This window comes from Aquarana catesbeiana, linkage group LG01, assembly GCF_042186555.1.
Source record: "Aquarana catesbeiana isolate 2022-GZ linkage group LG01, ASM4218655v1, whole genome shotgun sequence".
In the NCBI taxonomy this organism is placed as follows: Eukaryota; Metazoa; Chordata; class Amphibia; order Anura; family Ranidae; genus Aquarana; species Aquarana catesbeiana.
In genome coordinates, this window is record NC_133324.1 from 572,346,385 (window position 1) to 572,365,314 (window position 18,930).

Consider the following 18,930-nt stretch of genomic DNA (forward strand, 5'->3'; position numbering starts at 1 on the left):
CAAGTGAATTGGGACTGTCTGCAAGCGCCCCAAAACCAAAGTGGTAAAGCAGGTCCCCTCACCAAGCTTTGGTCTCAAAAGAGCGATCTGTGTGTGGATCGCTTATCAAGGAACCAAAGCTTGTGTGAACGAGCAGTAAATGTGTTGCTTTTAAAAAATACTGTAGACAAAATAGTTTCAAAATCAAAATTGGATTCTTAGTGATGACAACATCAAGTTTATTTTTTGTCAGTAAACTCACATATTTTGATACCTTAAAATAATTTTTGTCTTTTGTAAGTGAAAATGCATAATAGACTAGTCTTCTATACTCTGACATCAGGTAAAAGGTGAATATGGTCGATCGGCATGCCTTTTATTGCCCTTTGCCATATGTAATGTATACATTTACACCGGCAGGCAGTCTGTGTGACAGATCGCCCTATTTCATGGTGGAGCTGTACGGGGGATCAGAGTTTCCCAGCCAGCGCTCCGTAGCTGTCATTTGCAGAGCTTCACCCTGGTAACTGGGCAGGCTGAGCTCCGCCCACCCCGATCCCAGTGTACGGGGACAAGCGGCTGTTGCTAGGCAACTGTAAACACTCTCGGGACCTGGAAAACTGTGCTAGTTTCTGGTCGGTCGGTAAGTCTCTCCCTTCATTGCATAGAATGTTTAATAAAACATGTATGTGCTTGTTATTTTTCTGTCATATCAGTACAGAGTGCAGGGGACAATTACAATATTATAGTCCTAAACGCTCCTGTATGGATTTGAAACCTGTTTAAAGATTAGAGTTAGAAATATGTGTACATTTGATCATACACTATACAATCTGACTGTATAATCTGCTTTATATCTGCCATCAAATATGTAGCACAAGCACCTGCCTGATCTGATAAAAAGCATATGGATTTTTTTTTCAGATTATCATCCTATGACATAGTTTTGGTGAATCTAAAGGACATTGTGAAGAAATTGTATAACCAGATTGTATAGTGTATGGAAGGCTTTAGGTATGCATTCTAGTTTAAAGGGGTTGTATTAATGCATTCTATTCTAAATACCTTCCGTAGTGCAGGAGCCCCCCCCCCCCTCCTTTTACTTACCTGAACTGACCTTTCCAGCTCCAGCCGATGTCTCGGCGCCTCATTGGATAGATTGATAGCAGAAGGAGCCATTGGCTCCCGCTGCTGTCAACCAAATCCAGTGACACGGGAGCTGGGGGGCGGAGCGGGCCACCCACACAGGTGCCCCCTAGGAAAGCGGCTCTCCGAGGGGGCACTCGAGAGAGGAGGAGCCAGGAGCCCTGCTGAGGGACCCCAGAAGAGGAGGATCGAGACCACTCTGTGCAGAACCCTTGCACAGAGGAGGTAAGTACGATATGTTTGTTATTTTAAAAAAAAAGGAAAAACAAAGCTCTACAACCCCTTTAAGAGCTGTTTCCCACCACAAAAACACACTCCAGATCCGTTCCGGATGCATCTCTGCATGCACGATTTTAACGCATTCTGGTTATTTTTTAAATCGTTATCAGATGCTTTTTTTCTTCTTTTTTCCTGTGTTTTTTTTTCTTTTTTTCACTGTACTGGGTTCTGGTGTTTTTTTTTGTTTTAACATTGAGTTTTTATTGGTATTTTAATATAATACAGAAGGATATGCAGTATGAGACTTTAGTAAGGAGCGGGGAAACAAAAGGAGGAAGCTACACATTACAGAGATAACCATAATCATTACATAGTTTGGTAACAAATTTATGACTGCATAGCCCAGTGGTAACGACTGGTTCTAACAGTATCTGTATCAAAAAGCATAGTAGTATAACACACATACTTTGTGTAACTCAGCGAGTGATAGAGCGCAGTAAGCACATGCCAGAGGGGTCTAGGTGGTGGCTTTAGGCCATATTTCCCACTTTTTGTGAAGTGTAGTACCAGTAAGGGAATTTATAGTTAGAAGGTGTTCATATGTATAATTTTGTTAGACCAAAGATGTCACTTCAATAACGTTTGGGGAGGCATCTGATCTCCATTTCTGAAGAACTACTAGATGGGGGGTCTGGTGGGTTTTTGCTGCGTTCCAGTGCATTCTGGTGCATTTTTGATGCATTTTACCACGTTCCAGTACAGTCCAGTGCAGGAAAAATGCAGCATGTTCTACTTTTTTTTCTGGAACTGTAACGCCCTGGAACTGACTGCACTAGTGTGAACGATTCCATTGGAAACCATATAACCTACTTTCCATGCATTTTCAATGTAGAGAAAAAAAGCACTGGACTTTATGTGGTGTGAACTGGCTCTAAATCTAGCAACAGGTAATATGTGAATATAAATGTGGAAATTTAATCAGAAAATTAAGTCCTGCTAGATCACTTCAGGTTGGCCCCTTTTGCAGGTATAGCTATATAAAACCTTAAAAATCATTGTCTATATTGTTTAAAGTGGTTGTAAACCCTGATAAAAAAAAAATAAAAATAACCCTGCAAGACAAAGGCATAATGAGCTAGTATGCATAGCATACTAGCTCATTATGAATTACTTACCCGAGAACGAAGCCCTGCAGCCGTCCTCGTCTCCCCCTCTGGCCGGTGACATCTCTCCCGGGGGTTACTTCCGGGTATCGCGGCTTACCGCGCGGGAGCTGCCGGTAACGGCACACAGACTGAAGCAACGGCGCATACGTGCCATTGCTTCAGTTTGCCCCAGTGCGCATGTGCCAATGTCATCGGCACAGGCAGGGGACAGGAGATATCTCCTAAACTGTGCAGGTTTAGGAGATATCCTGGGTAGCTACAGTTAAGTCTTATTATAGGCTCCACTGTAGCATAAAGTTGTTGTAATGAGTTTACAACCACTTTAAAATCCAGCAATAGACTGTCTCATCCTGCTCTGCACATGCTCAGTTGCTCTCCATTTTTAGGCACTGAGAAATTTGTAGAGGCCGATCTGCTGACATCCTTAAAGCAGAATTAAACCCTCCTGTCCTTTACAGCCAAGGAAGCTGCTTCTGTTAGATCTGCAACTCCCATGATGCTGCACATGTGATCAGTAATGACACCAGCCATTTGATAGTTTGACAGTTTGGTTGAGGACACAAACAAATGTGACAGTTAGCAATCCCGGCATTCCAGGAATGTAACTTTTTTAAAACTGTTAAATCGATGGGTTTAGTTCCACTTTATGACTTACTTCTGCTCAGGGGCTCTGTGCTTCAGCAAAATGGCAGCTTCCAGCAAGAAGAAACAGGAGTAATGCAGGAAGCAATTTACTGCACACACTAATTTTGGTAGCATAATTATTAATGTGGAATGTACAGTATGTGCCTCGCTAAGGAACATGATTTTTTTATCAAGTTGTTATGGGTAAAGTTCCACTTTAAAGCAGTATCAGGCCCCTTTCACACAGGCGGTCCGATCAAGTTTTTTTTATTTAGGCAGACCTGACTAGAGGCTCCATTCATCCCTATGGACAGGTGGGTCTATTTACAGCACCATTCTGTGCCCTGATGACGTGACTCCTGGGTGCATGCTTGACGTCATCATGGCCCAGCCAGTCAAGCGGCCCAAAAGTCCAGACCCAGAAGAAAGATGGAAGTATCTATGAGATTCCTGGATCCTTTAAAGGCAACAACCTTTTTACCTACTTGAGTGGGAATGCTTAACCTGTCTGTTAACTCAGGGGTCCATGATCTGAGGTGAGCAGCCCGCATGGTCTGTGGTGGAGGCACTGGCACGGATGCACATAGAGGATTTTATTTTCTGGTCACCATTGAGGAGGACAACGTATGTCTGTCTAGTGTCACACCTCCATAGCTCCCAACTATCCTTGATTTTGAGGGACTGTCCCTGATTTGGAGCAATGTCCCTCTGTCCCTCATTCCTTCTCGTTTGTCCCTCATTTTGGTCTGATCTATATAGATGTATATAAAATGCACTTTTTATCTATGAAAAAGTGTTTTCCAGCCCTAAACCTTTCATCTGATTTCTAAATTGCTGTATTTGTAAATTCCAAAAGCCAATATAAAGGAATAGTAGTGGTAAAAAATAAAGCACTTGTGGGTTTAACCAACCTTGTTTTTTTGTATAATTCTCCTTTAAGGGGGCGTGGCAAGAGGGTGTGTCCTATGCCTGCATACTTTTGCTGATAGGTGTCCCTCATTCCCATCTCAAAACGTTGGGAGGTATGCACCTCTGTGTGGTATTCCGTCTTCAACCTTTTGGATTGGCTTTAATCTTAATAACTGGGACTCTAATTTGGCCTCTCTCTTGCCATAAATGATTTTAAATACTTTTAGTATAGATTTGTTTTTAGCGCTGCACTGTATTCTTTTTATGTATTTATCCAAGGATTGTTATATATTGACCTTGAGTGTCCAGCTGCTCAAGTTAGTATTGTAGTGTTTTGTTTTTGCGCTGACCGAACCCCCACTTTTTATTTCTGAATTATCCATGACAGCCAAGAGCGCTGACACCACAGCAATGTTGGGGATCCCTTGGCAGGTAAATCTGTCATAATATACCAGTATGGGATGCATACTAGTACTGTACATTATGGTATAAGTCTAGGTTCACATGTGTGTGTAATGCGTGTAAATCGCCCACGTCATACCTCCCAACTTTTTGAGATGGGAATGAGGGACATCTATCAGCAAAAGTATGCAGGAATAGGACACACCCCTTGTCACGCCCCCTTAAAGGAGAACGACCACACTGGACCACCAGGGATCGCCACTAGGACCACCAGGGAAGGGGCAACATGTGGATGGCCAGGTATGTACCCCATGGCCATCCACATGTGCCCAGTCAGTGCCCAATCTGTGCCAATCAGTGCCCACAAATGGGCACTGATTGGCACCATTATATTGCAGTGATGCCCAGCAATGCCACCCTTAGGGGCATCAGTGCCACCAATCAGTGTCATCAGTGCCACCCATCAGTGTGCATCAGTGCCCACCTATCAGTGCCCATCCGTGCCACCTGTCAGTGCCACCCATAAGTACCCATCAGTGCCACCCATAAGTACCCATCAATGCCACCTATGAGTGCCAATCAGTGCTGCCTATGAGTGCCCATGGGTGCCACCTATGAATGCCCATCAGTGCCGCATATCAGTGCCCATCATTAGTGCCCGTCAGTGCCACCTCATCAGTGCCACCTTATCGGTGCCCATCAGTGCCGCCGTATCAGTGCCCGTCAGTGCAGCCATATCAGTGCCCGTCATTGAAGAAGAAAACGTACTTATTTACAAAAAATTTTAACAGAAACAAAGAAAAACTTTTTTTTTTTTCAAAATTTTCGGTCTTTTTTTATTTGTTGCACAAAAAATAAAAACCGCAGAGGTGATCAAATACCACCAAAATAAAGCTCTATTTGTGGGAACAAAATGATAAAAAAATTATTTGAGTACAGTGTAGTATGACCGCGCAATTATCATTCAAATTGCGACAGCGCTGAAAGCTGAAAATTGGCCTGGGCTGGAAGGTGTCTAAGTGCTTGGTATTGAAGTGGTTAAACCTACAAGTGTTTTTTTTTACCACTACTATTTCTTTATATTGGCTTTTGGAATTTACACATGCAGCAATTTAGAAATCAGATGAAAGGTTTAGGGCTGGAAAACACTTTTTGATAGATAAAAAGTGCATTTTATATACAACTATATAGATCAGACCAAAATGAGGGACAAATGAGGAAGAATGAGGGACAGAAGGACATTGCTCCAAATCAGGGACAGTCCCTCAAAATCAGGGACAGTTGGGAGCTATGGTGAAAGGGAACTCTGCGAGTTCAGATGTAAAAGGGGAACTCTGTGGACTCTGATGTAAAGGGGGATGCTTGTTATTAACTTCATATGATTAGAAATATTATTTAATAGCAAAATATATACTATTAAAAAAAAAATTGCTGTGTACTGCTAAAGTGTTCGGGTTTGACTTGAAGAAAAGGTGGCAACCCTAGGTAGTCCTCCCTCAAGGATATCCTTTCCTTGTACCCTCTGCTCCCTCTTCTTTTTTTCCCCCTTTGTCTCCATTCCTCTTTGTAACTCTCCCTTTCCTCTCGGCCTCAGATCGTCTTGCTATTCTGAGCTCAAACTTTGTGTGGGGGGGGTTTTAGCCCCCATTGACCAAACTGCAAGAACTTTATGTTCACCTATCTCACCTGGACGTAAGGGCATGTTGCTATACAGGTCACACTGCTTGCTGTGTATGTCAGTTTATTTGACCCATGATATTGTTTTTGCGACATTGGCGATACTGTCATTACAGTACTTGTCCATACCGCAAGCTTATACCAATAAATGAGCATTTTGTTTCTGTCTTTCTAAGTATTCTTTATAAATATTTAAATAAAGAATTTATTTAAAAAAGGAAATCTCTGGGATTTGTCAGAGCAGTGACATGTTTGTGGTCAAATTTGTAGAGTGTTCTCATTCAGTAAATGGATGGTGCAACTTCCTCTTTTATGAGACTGAACAGTTCTGTATAAATATGATAAAAAAAATGTTTTTGTCACAACCAACATGTAAAGCTGTATGATGCAACCTACGTTTGAATAGTGTAGACGAGGTAACATTTCTGTACTGATTTTATTTCTCTCAGTGAGTACATTGAGGAGATTTTGCTTCACTTCCTGTCACCTGTGAAAACGACTTGCTAAGCTATTGCTAGACTTTCCAAGCTTCACAAGTTTGTTGCACAATTGCAGCAAGTCCGCATTGCATGACTCCAGATCAACTTTCTTTGCAAACATTCTGCAAGTCTGCTGCAAGTTCTGCTTCAGTTATGTTGTGCAATTCTTCCCACCACAGGGGTCACTGTGGCTGAATTTTCATGCTGTAGACTTGCAGAGCTCTTGCTGTAGACTCACCATTGCAACTTTGCTCTTGCTAGAATCTTGCCGCTGAAATTTGATACAAATTGTAAAAGTTTCAACTAGAACTTGTGCTTCAAATGCCCTGCAAGTGTAAAATTTGCCAATGAAAATGTGCAGCAATTCAATTCAACACTGCCACAAATTTGTGGCAAGTTATCCTTGCTATCTGGGAAAAGGGAGGTACAATTACCAACAGGATAAAGAGTGAGACAGTATTAAAAACCTGACAGAGGCTCTGATCCTTTCTTGCTCTAGCCCGGGAGAATTCAAACTACAGCCCGCCACTACAAAATTTTATGCAGCCCACAGCTAGGGTTAGTGGGCGGCGTATCCTCAAGGTGCAATGATTGAAGATTCAGGGCAACAGAGGCTGTCTATGGTCTCTGATTGCCCCACCAGTGTCCTAGAAACCAGTGACATGTTCACTTCAGCATTCAAATGATGACAGAGCTTCCTCCGTCCAAACCTGTTCTTCCTAGTTCCTGCCCTGCTGCTACTGCCCTGCTGTAAGCCTTACAATAATAGGACACTAATGTAAGGGGGAGGGTATTTGATGGGGACTCTGATGTAAAGGAGACTCTGATGGGGACCCTGATGAAAAGGTGACTATGATGGAGACCCTGATGCAAGGGAGGACTCTGATGGGGATCCTGATGTAAAGGAGACTCTGATGGGGACCCTGATGTAAAGGAGACTCTGATGGGGACCCTGATGTAAGGGAGGATGGTGACCCTGATGAAAAGGAGACTCTGATGGGGACCCTGATGAAAAGGAGACTCTGATGGGGACCCTGATGTGAAGGAGACTCTGATGGGGACTCCGATGTAAGGGAGACTCTAATGGGAACCCTGATGTAAGGGAGACTCTGATGGGAACCCTGATGTAAGGAAGACTCTGATGGGGACCCTGATGTGAAGGAGACTCTGATGGGGACTCCGATGTAAGGGAGACTCTGATGGGAACCCTAATGTAAGGGAGACTCTGATGGGAACCCTGATGTAAGGAAGACTCTTATGGGAACCCTGATGTAAAGGAGACTCTGATGGGAACCCTGATGTAAGGAAGACTCTGATGGGGACCCTGATGTAAAGGAGACTCTGATGGGAACCCTGATGTAAAGGAGACTCTGATGGGAACCCTGATGTAAAGGAGACTCTGATGGGGACCCTGATGTAAAGGAGACTCTGATGGGAACTCTGATGTAAGGAAGACTCTGATGGGAACCCTGATGTAAAGGAGACTCTGATGGGAACCCTGATGTAAAGGAGACTCTGATGGGAACCCTGATGTAAGGGAGACTCTGATGGGAACCCTGATGTAAAGGAGACTCTGATGGGAACCCTGATGTAAGGAAGACTCTGATGGGAACCCTGATGTAAGGGAGACTCTGATGGGAACCCTGATGTAAGGGAGACTCTGATGGGAACCCTGATGTAAGGAAGACTCTTATGGGAACCCTGATGTAAAGGAGACTCTGATGGGAACCCTGATGTAAGGAAGACTCTGATGGGAACCCTGATGTAAGGGAGACTCTTATGGGAACCCTGATGTAAGGAAGACTCTGATGGGACCCTGATGTAAAGGAGACTCTGATGGGAACCCTGATGTAAAGGAGACTCTGATGGGAACCCTGATGTAAGGAAGACTCTGATGGGACCCTGATGTAAGGAAGACTCTTATGGGAACCCTGATGTAAAGGAGACTCTGATGGGAACCCTGATGTAAGGAAGACTCTTATGGGAACCCTGATGTAAAGGAGACTCTGATGGGAACCCTGATGTAAGGAAGACTCTGATGGGAACCCTGATGTAAAGGAGACTCTGATGGGAACCCTGATGTAAGGAAGACTCTGATGGGAACCCTGATGTAAAGGAGACTCTGATGGGAACCCTGATGTAAGGGAGACTCTGATGGGAACCCTGATGTAAGGAAGACTCTGATGGGAACCCTGATGTAAAGGAGACTCTGATGGGAACCCTGATGTAAGGAAGACTCTGATGGGAACCCTGATGTAAAGGAGACTCTGATGGGAACCCTGATGTAAGGGAGACTCTGATGGGAACCCTGATGTAAAGGAGACTCTGATGGGAACCCTGATGTAAGGGAGACTCTGATGGGAACCCTGATGTAAGGGAGACTCTGATGGGAACCCTGATGTAAGGAAGACTCTTATGGGAACCCTGATGTAAAGGAGACTCTGATGGGGACTCCGATGTAAGGGAGACTCTGATGGGAACCCTAATGTAAGGGAGACTCTGATGGGAACCCTGATGTAAGGAAGACTCTTATGGGAACCCTGATGTAAAGGAGACTCTGATGGGAACCCTGATGTAAGGAAGACTCTGATGGGGACCCTGATGTAAAGGAGACTCTGATGGGAACCCTGATGTAAAGGAGACTCTGATGGGAACCCTGATGTAAAGGAGACTCTGATGGGGACCCTGATGTAAAGGAGACTCTGATGGGAACTCTGATGTAAGGAAGACTCTGATGGGAACCCTGATGTAAAGGAGACTCTGATGGGAACCCTGATGTAAAGGAGACTCTGATGGGAACCCTGATGTAAGGGAGACTCTGATGGGAACCCTGATGTAAAGGAGACTCTGATGGGAACCCTGATGTAAGGAAGACTCTGATGGGAACCCTGATGTAAGGGAGACTCTGATGGGAACCCTGATGTAAGGGAGACTCTGATGGGAACCCTGATGTAAGGAAGACTCTTATGGGAACCCTGATGTAAAGGAGACTCTGATGGGAACCCTGATGTAAGGAAGACTCTGATGGGAACCCTGATGTAAGGGAGACTCTTATGGGAACCCTGATGTAAGGAAGACTCTGATGGGACCCTGATGTAAAGGAGACTCTGATGGGAACCCTGATGTAAAGGAGACTCTGATGGGAACCCTGATGTAAGGAAGACTCTGATGGGACCCTGATGTAAGGAAGACTCTTATGGGAACCCTGATGTAAAGGAGACTCTGATGGGAACCCTGATGTAAGGAAGACTCTTATGGGAACCCTGATGTAAAGGAGACTCTGATGGGAACCCTGATGTAAGGAAGACTCTGATGGGAACCCTGATGTAAAGGAGACTCTGATGGGAACCCTGATGTAAGGAAGACTCTGATGGGAACCCTGATGTAAAGGAGACTCTGATGGGAACCCTGATGTAAGGGAGACTCTGATGGGAACCCTGATGTAAGGAAGACTCTGATGGGAACCCTGATGTAAAGGAGACTCTGATGGGAACCCTGATGTAAGGAAGACTCTGATGGGAACCCTGATGTAAAGGAGACTCTGATGGGAACCCTGATGTAAGGGAGACTCTGATGGGAACCCTGATGTAAAGGAGACTCTGATGGGAACCCTGATGTAAGGGAGACTCTGATGGGAACCCTGATGTAAGGGAGACTCTGATGGGAACCCTGATGTAAGGAAGACTCTTATGGGAACCCTGATGTAAAGGAGACTCTGATGGGAACCCTGATGTAAGGAAGACTCTTATGGGAACCCTGATGTAAAGGAGACTCTGATGGGAACCCTGATGTAAGGGAGACTCTGATGGGAACCCTGATGTAAAGGAGACTCTGATGGGAACCCTGATGTAAGGAAGACTCTTATGGGAACCCTGATGTAAAGGAGACTCTGATGGGAACCCTGATGTAAGGAAGACTCTGATGGGAACCCTGATGTAAAGGAGACTCTGATGGGAACCCTGATGTAAGAAAGACTCTGATGGGAACCCTGATGTAAAGGAGACTCTGATGGGAACCCTGATGTAAGGGAGACTCTGATGGGAACCCTGATGTAAGGAAGACTCTGATGGGAACCCTGATGTAAAGGAGACTCTGATGGGAACCCTGATGTAAGGGAGACTCTGATGGGAACCCTGATGTAAGGAAGACTCTGATGGGAACCCTGATGTAAAGGAGACTCTGATGGGAACCCTGATGTAAGGAAGACTCTGATGGGAACCCTGATGTAAAGGAGACTCTGATGGGAACCCTGATGCAAGGGAGACTCTGATGGGAACCCTGATGTAAAGGAGACTCTGATGGGAACCCTGATGTAAGGGAGACTCTGATGGGAACCCTGATGTAAGGGAGACTCTGATGGGAACCCTGATGTAAGGAAGACTCTTATGGGAACCCTGATGTAAAGGAGACTCTGATGGGAACCCTGATGTAAGGAAGACTCTTATGGGAACCCTGATGTAAAGGAGACTCTGATGGGAACCCTGATGTAAGGGAGACTCTGATGGGAACCCTGATGTAAAGGAGACTCTGATGGGAACCCTGATGTAAGGAAGACTCTTATGGGAACCCTGATGTAAAGGAGACTCTGATGGGAACCCTGATGTAAGGAAGACTCTGATGGGAACCCTGATGTAAAGGAGACTCTGATGGGAACCCTGATGTAAGGGAGACTCTGATGGGAACCCTGATGAAAGGAAGACTCTGATGGGAACCCTGATGTAAAGGAGACTCTGATGGGAACCCTGATGTAAGGAAGACTCTGATGGGAACCCTGATGTAAAGGAGACTCTGATGGGAACCCTGATGCAAGGGAGACTCTGATGGGAACCCTGATGTAAAGGAGACTCTGATGGGAACCCTGATGTAAGGGAGACTCTGATGGGAACCCTGATGTAAGGGAGACTCTGATGGGAACCCTGATGTAAGGAAGACTCTTATGGGAACCCTGATGTAAAGGAGACTCTGATGGGAACCCTGATGTAAGGAAGACTCTTATGGGAACCCTGATGTAAAGGAGACTCTGATGGGAACCCTGATGTAAGGGAGACTCTGATGGGAACCCTGATGTAAAGGAGACTCTGATGGGAACCCTGATGTAAGGGAGACTCTGATGGGAACCCTGATGTAAAGGAGACTCTGATGGGAACCCTGATGTAAGGAAGACTCTTATGGGAACCCTGATGTAAAGGAGACTCTGATGGGAACCCTGATGTAAGGAAGACTCTGATGGGAACCCTGATGTAAGAAAGACTCTGATGGGAACCCTGATGTTTTCTAGCAAGTTCAAAGACTCATTGCAAGTGCATAAAAATAATTTATGGAATGGAAAAACACTGCAAGTAAGTGTTTAAAATACTTGATATTGCTTTTATCAGCAATTTTTAAAGCTGATGACAGGGCCTCTTTAAACAGTATGAATAAAATGTGATTTGCAGTGTTAAAAATTGTCCAACCATGGCCAGATTTATTTTTCTTTCTCCTCTATCTCACCTATCTTGTGCTGCCCACGTCTTACACCAGTTCACCAGTTAACTGGCTAGCTTTAGTATCACACTAACAAGATATGACATCAGAGCCACACAAGACGTGCAGAGGCTGGGTTTAAAGAGTCTAAAACACACATTTACTCTATTCTGCCCATGTATACCTAGAACCGAAGGCTAGGAGAGTAGGGAAAATTGCAAAATCACTTTTCTAGCAGTTTAGTTCCTGGTACAGAACCAATAAGGATAATAGGGCGTACACACGGTCGGACTTTGTTCGGACATTCCGACAACAAAATCCTAGGATTTTTTCCGACGGATGTTGGCTCAAACTTGTCTTGCATACACACGGTCACACAAAGTTGTCGGAAAATCTGATCGTTCTAAACGCGGTGACGTAAAACACGTACGTCGGGACTATAAACGGGGCAGTGGCCAATAGCTTTCATCTCTTTATTTATTCTGAGCATGCGTGGCACTTTGTCCGTCGGATTTGTGTACACACGATCGGAATTTCCGACAACGGATTTTGTTGTCGGAAAATTTTATCTCCTGCTGTCCAACTTTGTGTGTCGGAAAATCCGATGGAAAATGTCCGATGGAGCCCACACACGGAATTTCCGACAACATGCTCCGATTGGACATTTTCCATCGGAAAATCCGACCGTGTGTACGGGGCATAAGTCGTATCTACACAGTACAAACCAGGCCATCGTGGTAACGTCTAATGCAAAGGTAATGCTTGTTACAGGCATTGGTGCACCGTGATGCCATTCATTGTGAATGGTATCCCAGTGCCCCTGCCTTGCAGCACACAGCAACATGCAGTTACTTACTACCATGCATTGCAGTGCACTGCTCTAGCAAAAATGCTGCAGGAGTTATTTCTGTTCTGTCTCACGGAGCACTGAGAACCAAGTGATTAACAGTTCTCAGTCTAAAGACCCATACACACCATCCGCAAATTGTATGAAAAGTACCGCTTTCAAATCGATCGTACGATAATCAGATCGTTAGTACAGATCATCCGTTCATGACAGTTCATCCGTTATTATCCGATCGGACAAGCACAAATCGATTTTTGGATCGTGTGTACAGGGCTTTAGACCCAGCGGGGGACAGATGCAGCATTGGAGCAATGCTGAATCCATCTAGGTTAGTATGTTTTCTAAAAAAAAAAAAAAAAGCCCATACTTCTCTTTTAAGGTGCATTTGGCGAGTTCACTATGGGGTGTTTGATGCACAGACGTTAACACAGGTTATGTTAGGGCAGACCATTCTGTTGAATAGATTGCCTTAACTCAACGCACAATAACGTGTGCATTAAACACACCACGGCAAACTTCCCTGCCGTGAATGGGCCCACTGATGCTGATCACTGTATTCTGATGGCAGGGAAGTCTCCCTGCTGTCAGAATTCAATAGCTCAGTGGGAGGATTCCCCAACCCACTTCAAATGTGTGGATGGGGAATTGGGTCTGACTCATGTATGGGCTGCATTAATGCCAAATACTCAAATACAATGCTGGATAAATAAATCACATTATGATACCTGTTAAAAACACTTTATATCAATGTTTTTTTTTTTTCTTCTGACTATTTCAGATAACAATGGCGGCTAACATATCACCAGGATCAGTGCGCACATCATCACCATCACACATAAATGAAGCAGAAAACAGTGAACCAATGGACTTGGCACAGCGACGTGATTTAAGTAAATTAAAGGACAGAATAATTTCAATGGCTCCAAAACAGATGATTCCATATCCAACATCTCTAGTATTTACTCATGACACAAAGGCACGAGTAAACACAAGGAAAAGACAACAGGCTGTTAGACTTGAACCACTGGTAAGCTGAAATAAGAGCACAATTGTCAACAAATAATTTTTTTTAAAATGCATAAATGATATAGCTAATTATGAAACTATCTTTTGATATTTATTTTATGTATTTTTTTTTAATCATGTTGGATCTCAGGTGTAAAACATGTTTTCTGACTCAAACATTCATTATACTGATCTTGGTCTTGTTCAGTGGTGGACAAAGTCATCAAAGGATCCCTGTGGGAGAGCAATTTTTGAGTCCCCTTCCAATTCAACTAACCAAGTTTATACTCCTATTCACTGTGTATAGATAGATAGATAAATAGATAGATAGATAGATAGATAGATAGATAGATAGATAGATAGATAGATAGATAGATAGATAGATAGATAGATAGATAGATAGATAGATAGATAGATAGACAGATAGACAGATAGATACTGGTGAAGAATAGATTTTGTGATTCCCCAAACTCTGATGGTTCGTAATACAGTATGCAACTAGGGTCAGACAGCAAACTTTTTCTTCTAGTCCAAATAGTGTCAATATGTCCCATGACATGATCTGAGTGCCTTATCTATTGTTAGCTTTGTACTTCCCAAAATTAACACATCTAAACTACTTAGCATCAGATCCACAATAATAGCGTGGAAACACATACTATCTAAAACCAAACACAATAAAGACAGAACCAAGGTGCCTATCCTAACAAGAGTAATCGATTATTGTAAACTTCGTTGCTCAGCATGAAGCTGGATCCAACAGGGTCATCACATATACGGTGAACACCCCCACAGCATTGGACAGGTGATAAGCAGTGCCTGGTTTTCTCCACACATACCGCCTAGAATTAAGGCCAAAAAGTTCTATCTTGGTCTCATCAGACCAGAGAATCTTATTTCTCACCATCTTGGAGTCCTTCAGGTGTTTTTTAGCAAACTCCATGCAGGCTTTCGTGTGTCTTGCACTGAGGAGAGGCTTCCGTCGGGCCACTCTGCCATAAAGCCCTGACTGGTGGAGGGCTGCAGTGATGGTTGACTTTCTACAACTTTCTCCCATCTCCCGACTGCATCTCTGGAGCTCAGCCACAGTGATCTTTGGGTCCTTCTTTACCTCTCTCACCAAGGCTCTTCTCCCCCAGTTTGGCCAGACGGCCAGCTCTAGAAAGGGTTCTGGTCATCCCAAACGTCTTCCATTTAAGGATTATGCAGGCCACTGTGCTCTTAGGAACCTTAAGTGCAGCAGAATTTTTTTTGTAACCTTGGACAGATCTGTGCCTTGCCACAATTCTGTCTCTGAGCTCTTTAGTCAGTTCCTTTGACCTCATGATTCTCATTTGCTCTGATATGCACTGTGAGCTGTAAGGTTTTATATAGACAGGTGTGCGGCTTTCCTAATCAAGTCCAATCAGTATAATCAAACACAGCTGGACTCAAATGAAGGTGTAGAACAGGGATCTGCAATTAGCGGACCTCCAGCTGTTGCAAAACTACAAGTCCCATCATGCCTCTACCTCTGGGTGTCATGCTTGTGGCTGTCAGAGTCTTGCTGTGCCTCATGGGATTTGTAGTTCTGCAACAGCTGGAGGTCTGCTAATTGCATATCCCTGGTGTAGAACCATCTCAAGGATGATCAGAAGAAATGGACAGCACCTGAGTTAAATATATGAGGGTCACAGCAAAGGGTCTGAATACTTAGGACCATGTGATATTTCAGTTTTTCTTTTTTAATAAATCTGCAAAAATGTCAACAATTCTGTGTTTTTATGTCAATATGGGGTGCTGTGCGTACATTAATGAGGAAAAAAATGAACTTAAATGATTTTAGCAAATGGCTGCAATATAACAAAGAGTGAAAAATTTAAGGGGGTCTGAATACTTTCCGTCCCCACTGTATGAAGGTCTACCTTCATAATCCAGAGTAAATTTAATAAATATCCACGACTAAAGGACTTTGATCCCAATATTTCTATAGAAGTTCCTCTAGAAATTTGGAATTTTCTCACTAAACTTAATCATAAAAAGAAAGGAATTTCCCTTATGTACGGACTTCTATCATTCCATTCACGTAATAATAAAAACTCACATATGAATAAATGGGAGGAAGACTTAAATCAAATATTTTCTTGGAAACAATGGCAAGAAGCCATACAGATAAATAGTAAAGCTTCCTCTTGTATAGAGTATTGGGATAATTCCAAAAAAAAATTAAACAGATGGTATCTAACCCCATATAAACTATCAAAAATATACCCCCCCTACTCCACTATATGCTGGAGATGCAGCGAACAAGTTGGCAACCTTCACACTCTATGGAGTTGTAAAAACCTCCACAGTTTTGGGAAATCTATTTCTACCTTCATCTCCAATCTCACAGGCAACCTAACTAAACTTACTCCAGCGATGGCTCTACTAAGTATAAATCTTGATATTTATCCCCTAAATTATAGAACAATAGTGGCTCATATATTAATAGCGGCAAGACTTACTATAACTAGTTTGTGGAAATCTAATGAAGCACCAGACCAATCTAATGTAATCACTAGATTAAACATCCAAGCACAATTCAAACTAATGCTAGCATATAAAAATGACTCCACTGTTACCTTTAAAAAGAAATGGCAAGCCTGGCTATCTTATCCTAGAGCTTCTAAATATCTAAAGGAGTGTAACCTTTAACAAACACGTGTGTTTCTGGAATAACCTTTTTTTTTTTTTTTTAAATGCGAGATTCAGATGTAGTGCAGTATCTAATGCTGCGTACACACGAACGGTTTTTCCCTCAGAATAAACTGAAACGAATTTGCCTACACACGATCACACCAAAGTCCGATTGTTTAGAACGCGATGACGTATCACGGGACTAGAAGCAGGAAGTTCAATAGCCAGTAGCCAATAGCTGCCCTTGTGTCGTTTTTGGTCCGTTGGAACAGCGTACAGAGGAGCGGTTTTCCCGATAGGAACTGATTCCGTCAGAATTTTCGAAAGAAAAGGTCCGATGACAGTCCCACACACGATCGGAATGTCCGATGGAATGATTCCGTCGGCCCTTTTCTGCTGGAAAGTCTGGTCGTGTGTACGCGGCATAACAAAACAAACTCTGATCCTTGTTAATAATAAAATTTGTTGGACAGACCCTTCTTACAGTTTGATCCCATCCGGGGTAGGCAGGGCCAGACTAACAAGAACACATCAATATCTGTTATACATTATTTTGAAGTACATGGTTTTAGTTTTCTTCGTACAATATCTGTTGAATATGTAATATGATCAATCCTTCTAAGTGATGTTTAGTATCACATAACTTTTATAATTTATAAAAGGCCTTATAGGCTGAAACGCGTCAACTGTTCTTATTTGCGTTTGGTCACTGTGGCTTGCCAATAAATATTATACTTTTTAAGAGCAATCACCGGAGTGCGGATCATCTTTTCCTCATAACTTTTTTGAATGACATTCATCATAAAAAATCTATTGTTACAAAAAAAAAAAATAGTGTCAATATAGGAGAAGCATACTGCATGCCTCCACACCAGTCTGGCAGGAAATAAAGACGGTGCTTGTTGGGAGACACCGGTTGGACATTACAAATCATGAGCACTGTTGGGGCATTATGAAAAATTCTTTTGCCTTCTCACCTGTCCTAGAAGTAAGAAGTGTCCAGATCTACATGGCAGTAAGAAGGGTTCCAGCACCTGCCTGACTTGCTTCAGCTATAAATGTCCCCTAAATCCCACGTCCTTGACAGCAGGAGGAGTTCCAGCATTCTACGTGCCTAATCAGCATCTCCTATAAATGGGCCCCTGCGTCTCAGAGGTGCCTTGGGCAGCTGCATAGTATGCACAAATGGTTTATAATTGATCCCATTACCAAGACATTAATGAGACATACAATTTAATGTATGTCAGTGCTGCTGCTAAGCTTTGTAATGTAACTAACTTATAAGACTGTGCTCGGCATCTGTATGACAGTGTACACAAGGATTAAATCCAGTTACTATCTGATGAAGCAAAATTACCCCTCCCGACTACCCCCCCAAAACCCTCCTTCATTTGTGTCTCACACACACTCCCTTCCAGATACAGGCGTTCCCCTAGTTACAAACATCTGACTTACATATGACTCCTACTTACAAACAGAGGGAGACAACAGGAAGTGAGAGGAAATCTACCCCTAGGAAGGGAAATTCTCTCCTGTAAGAGCTATTATGGGAAAAAGGTGTCTCCACTGAAGCTTTATCACCAATCCTTGTTTCAACGAGAACCCAACATTTTCAAAATCCAATTGTCACAGGGACAGAAAGTGAGGTGGAATCTTCTAAACAGGGACACAGACAGCAAAACAAACATCACAGGGGTGATAACCCTTCCCTATGCTATCCAAAAAATTAAAGTGATTGTAAACCCACGCTTTTTTAACCACTTGCCGCCCGCCATATAGCAGAGTGACGGCGGCAAAGTGGTTTCAACAACCTGACTGGGCGTCATGACGTCCTCAGGATATTAAGCCTCTGCGCAACCCTGAGGGCACGCATCGCGGCGATCGTTGTTGCGGTGTGTCAGTCTGACACGCCGCAACTACGATCTCCGAAAAGAGTCTCTGACGGAGACTCTTTACCACGTGATCAGCTGTGTCCAATCACGGCTGATCACGATGTAAATAGGAAGAGCCGATGATTAGCTTTTCCTCACTCGCGTCTGACAGACGCGAGTAGAGGAGAGCCGATAGGCGGCTCTCCTGACAGGGGGGGTCTGTGCTGATTGTTTATCAGCACAGCCCCCCCTCGGATCCTGCCCAGGACCACCATCATGCCGCCCAGGACCACCAGGATGGCCATCCACACTAGACCACCAGGTATGCCCCCCCTAGACCCCCAGGGAAATACTAATCTGTGCCCAGGCAGTTGCCAATCAATGCCCAGGCAGCTGCCAATCAGTGCCCACTCACAATGCCTACCACTGCCAGTGCCACCAGGGTGCCTATCAGTGCCCATCAGTGCCACGTATCAATGCCCATC

At 43.7% G+C, this 18,930-nt stretch overlaps 1 protein-coding gene across 1 annotated transcript in view; it reads left to right on the forward strand.

Annotated features, from left to right (window-relative positions):
• Positions 1 to 542: 542 nt before the first annotated feature.
• Positions 543 to 18,930, forward strand: part of DNAH6 (dynein axonemal heavy chain 6) — a 416,108-nt gene continuing 397,720 nt past the window's right edge. Inside the window, exons 1-2 of the mRNA XM_073597481.1 lie at positions 543 to 622; positions 13,690 to 13,938. Of these exons, the coding sequence (XP_073453582.1) occupies positions 13,696 to 13,938 (243 nt within the window). The 5' untranslated portion in view covers positions 543 to 622; positions 13,690 to 13,695. The remainder of the gene's footprint in view (positions 623 to 13,689; positions 13,939 to 18,930) is intronic.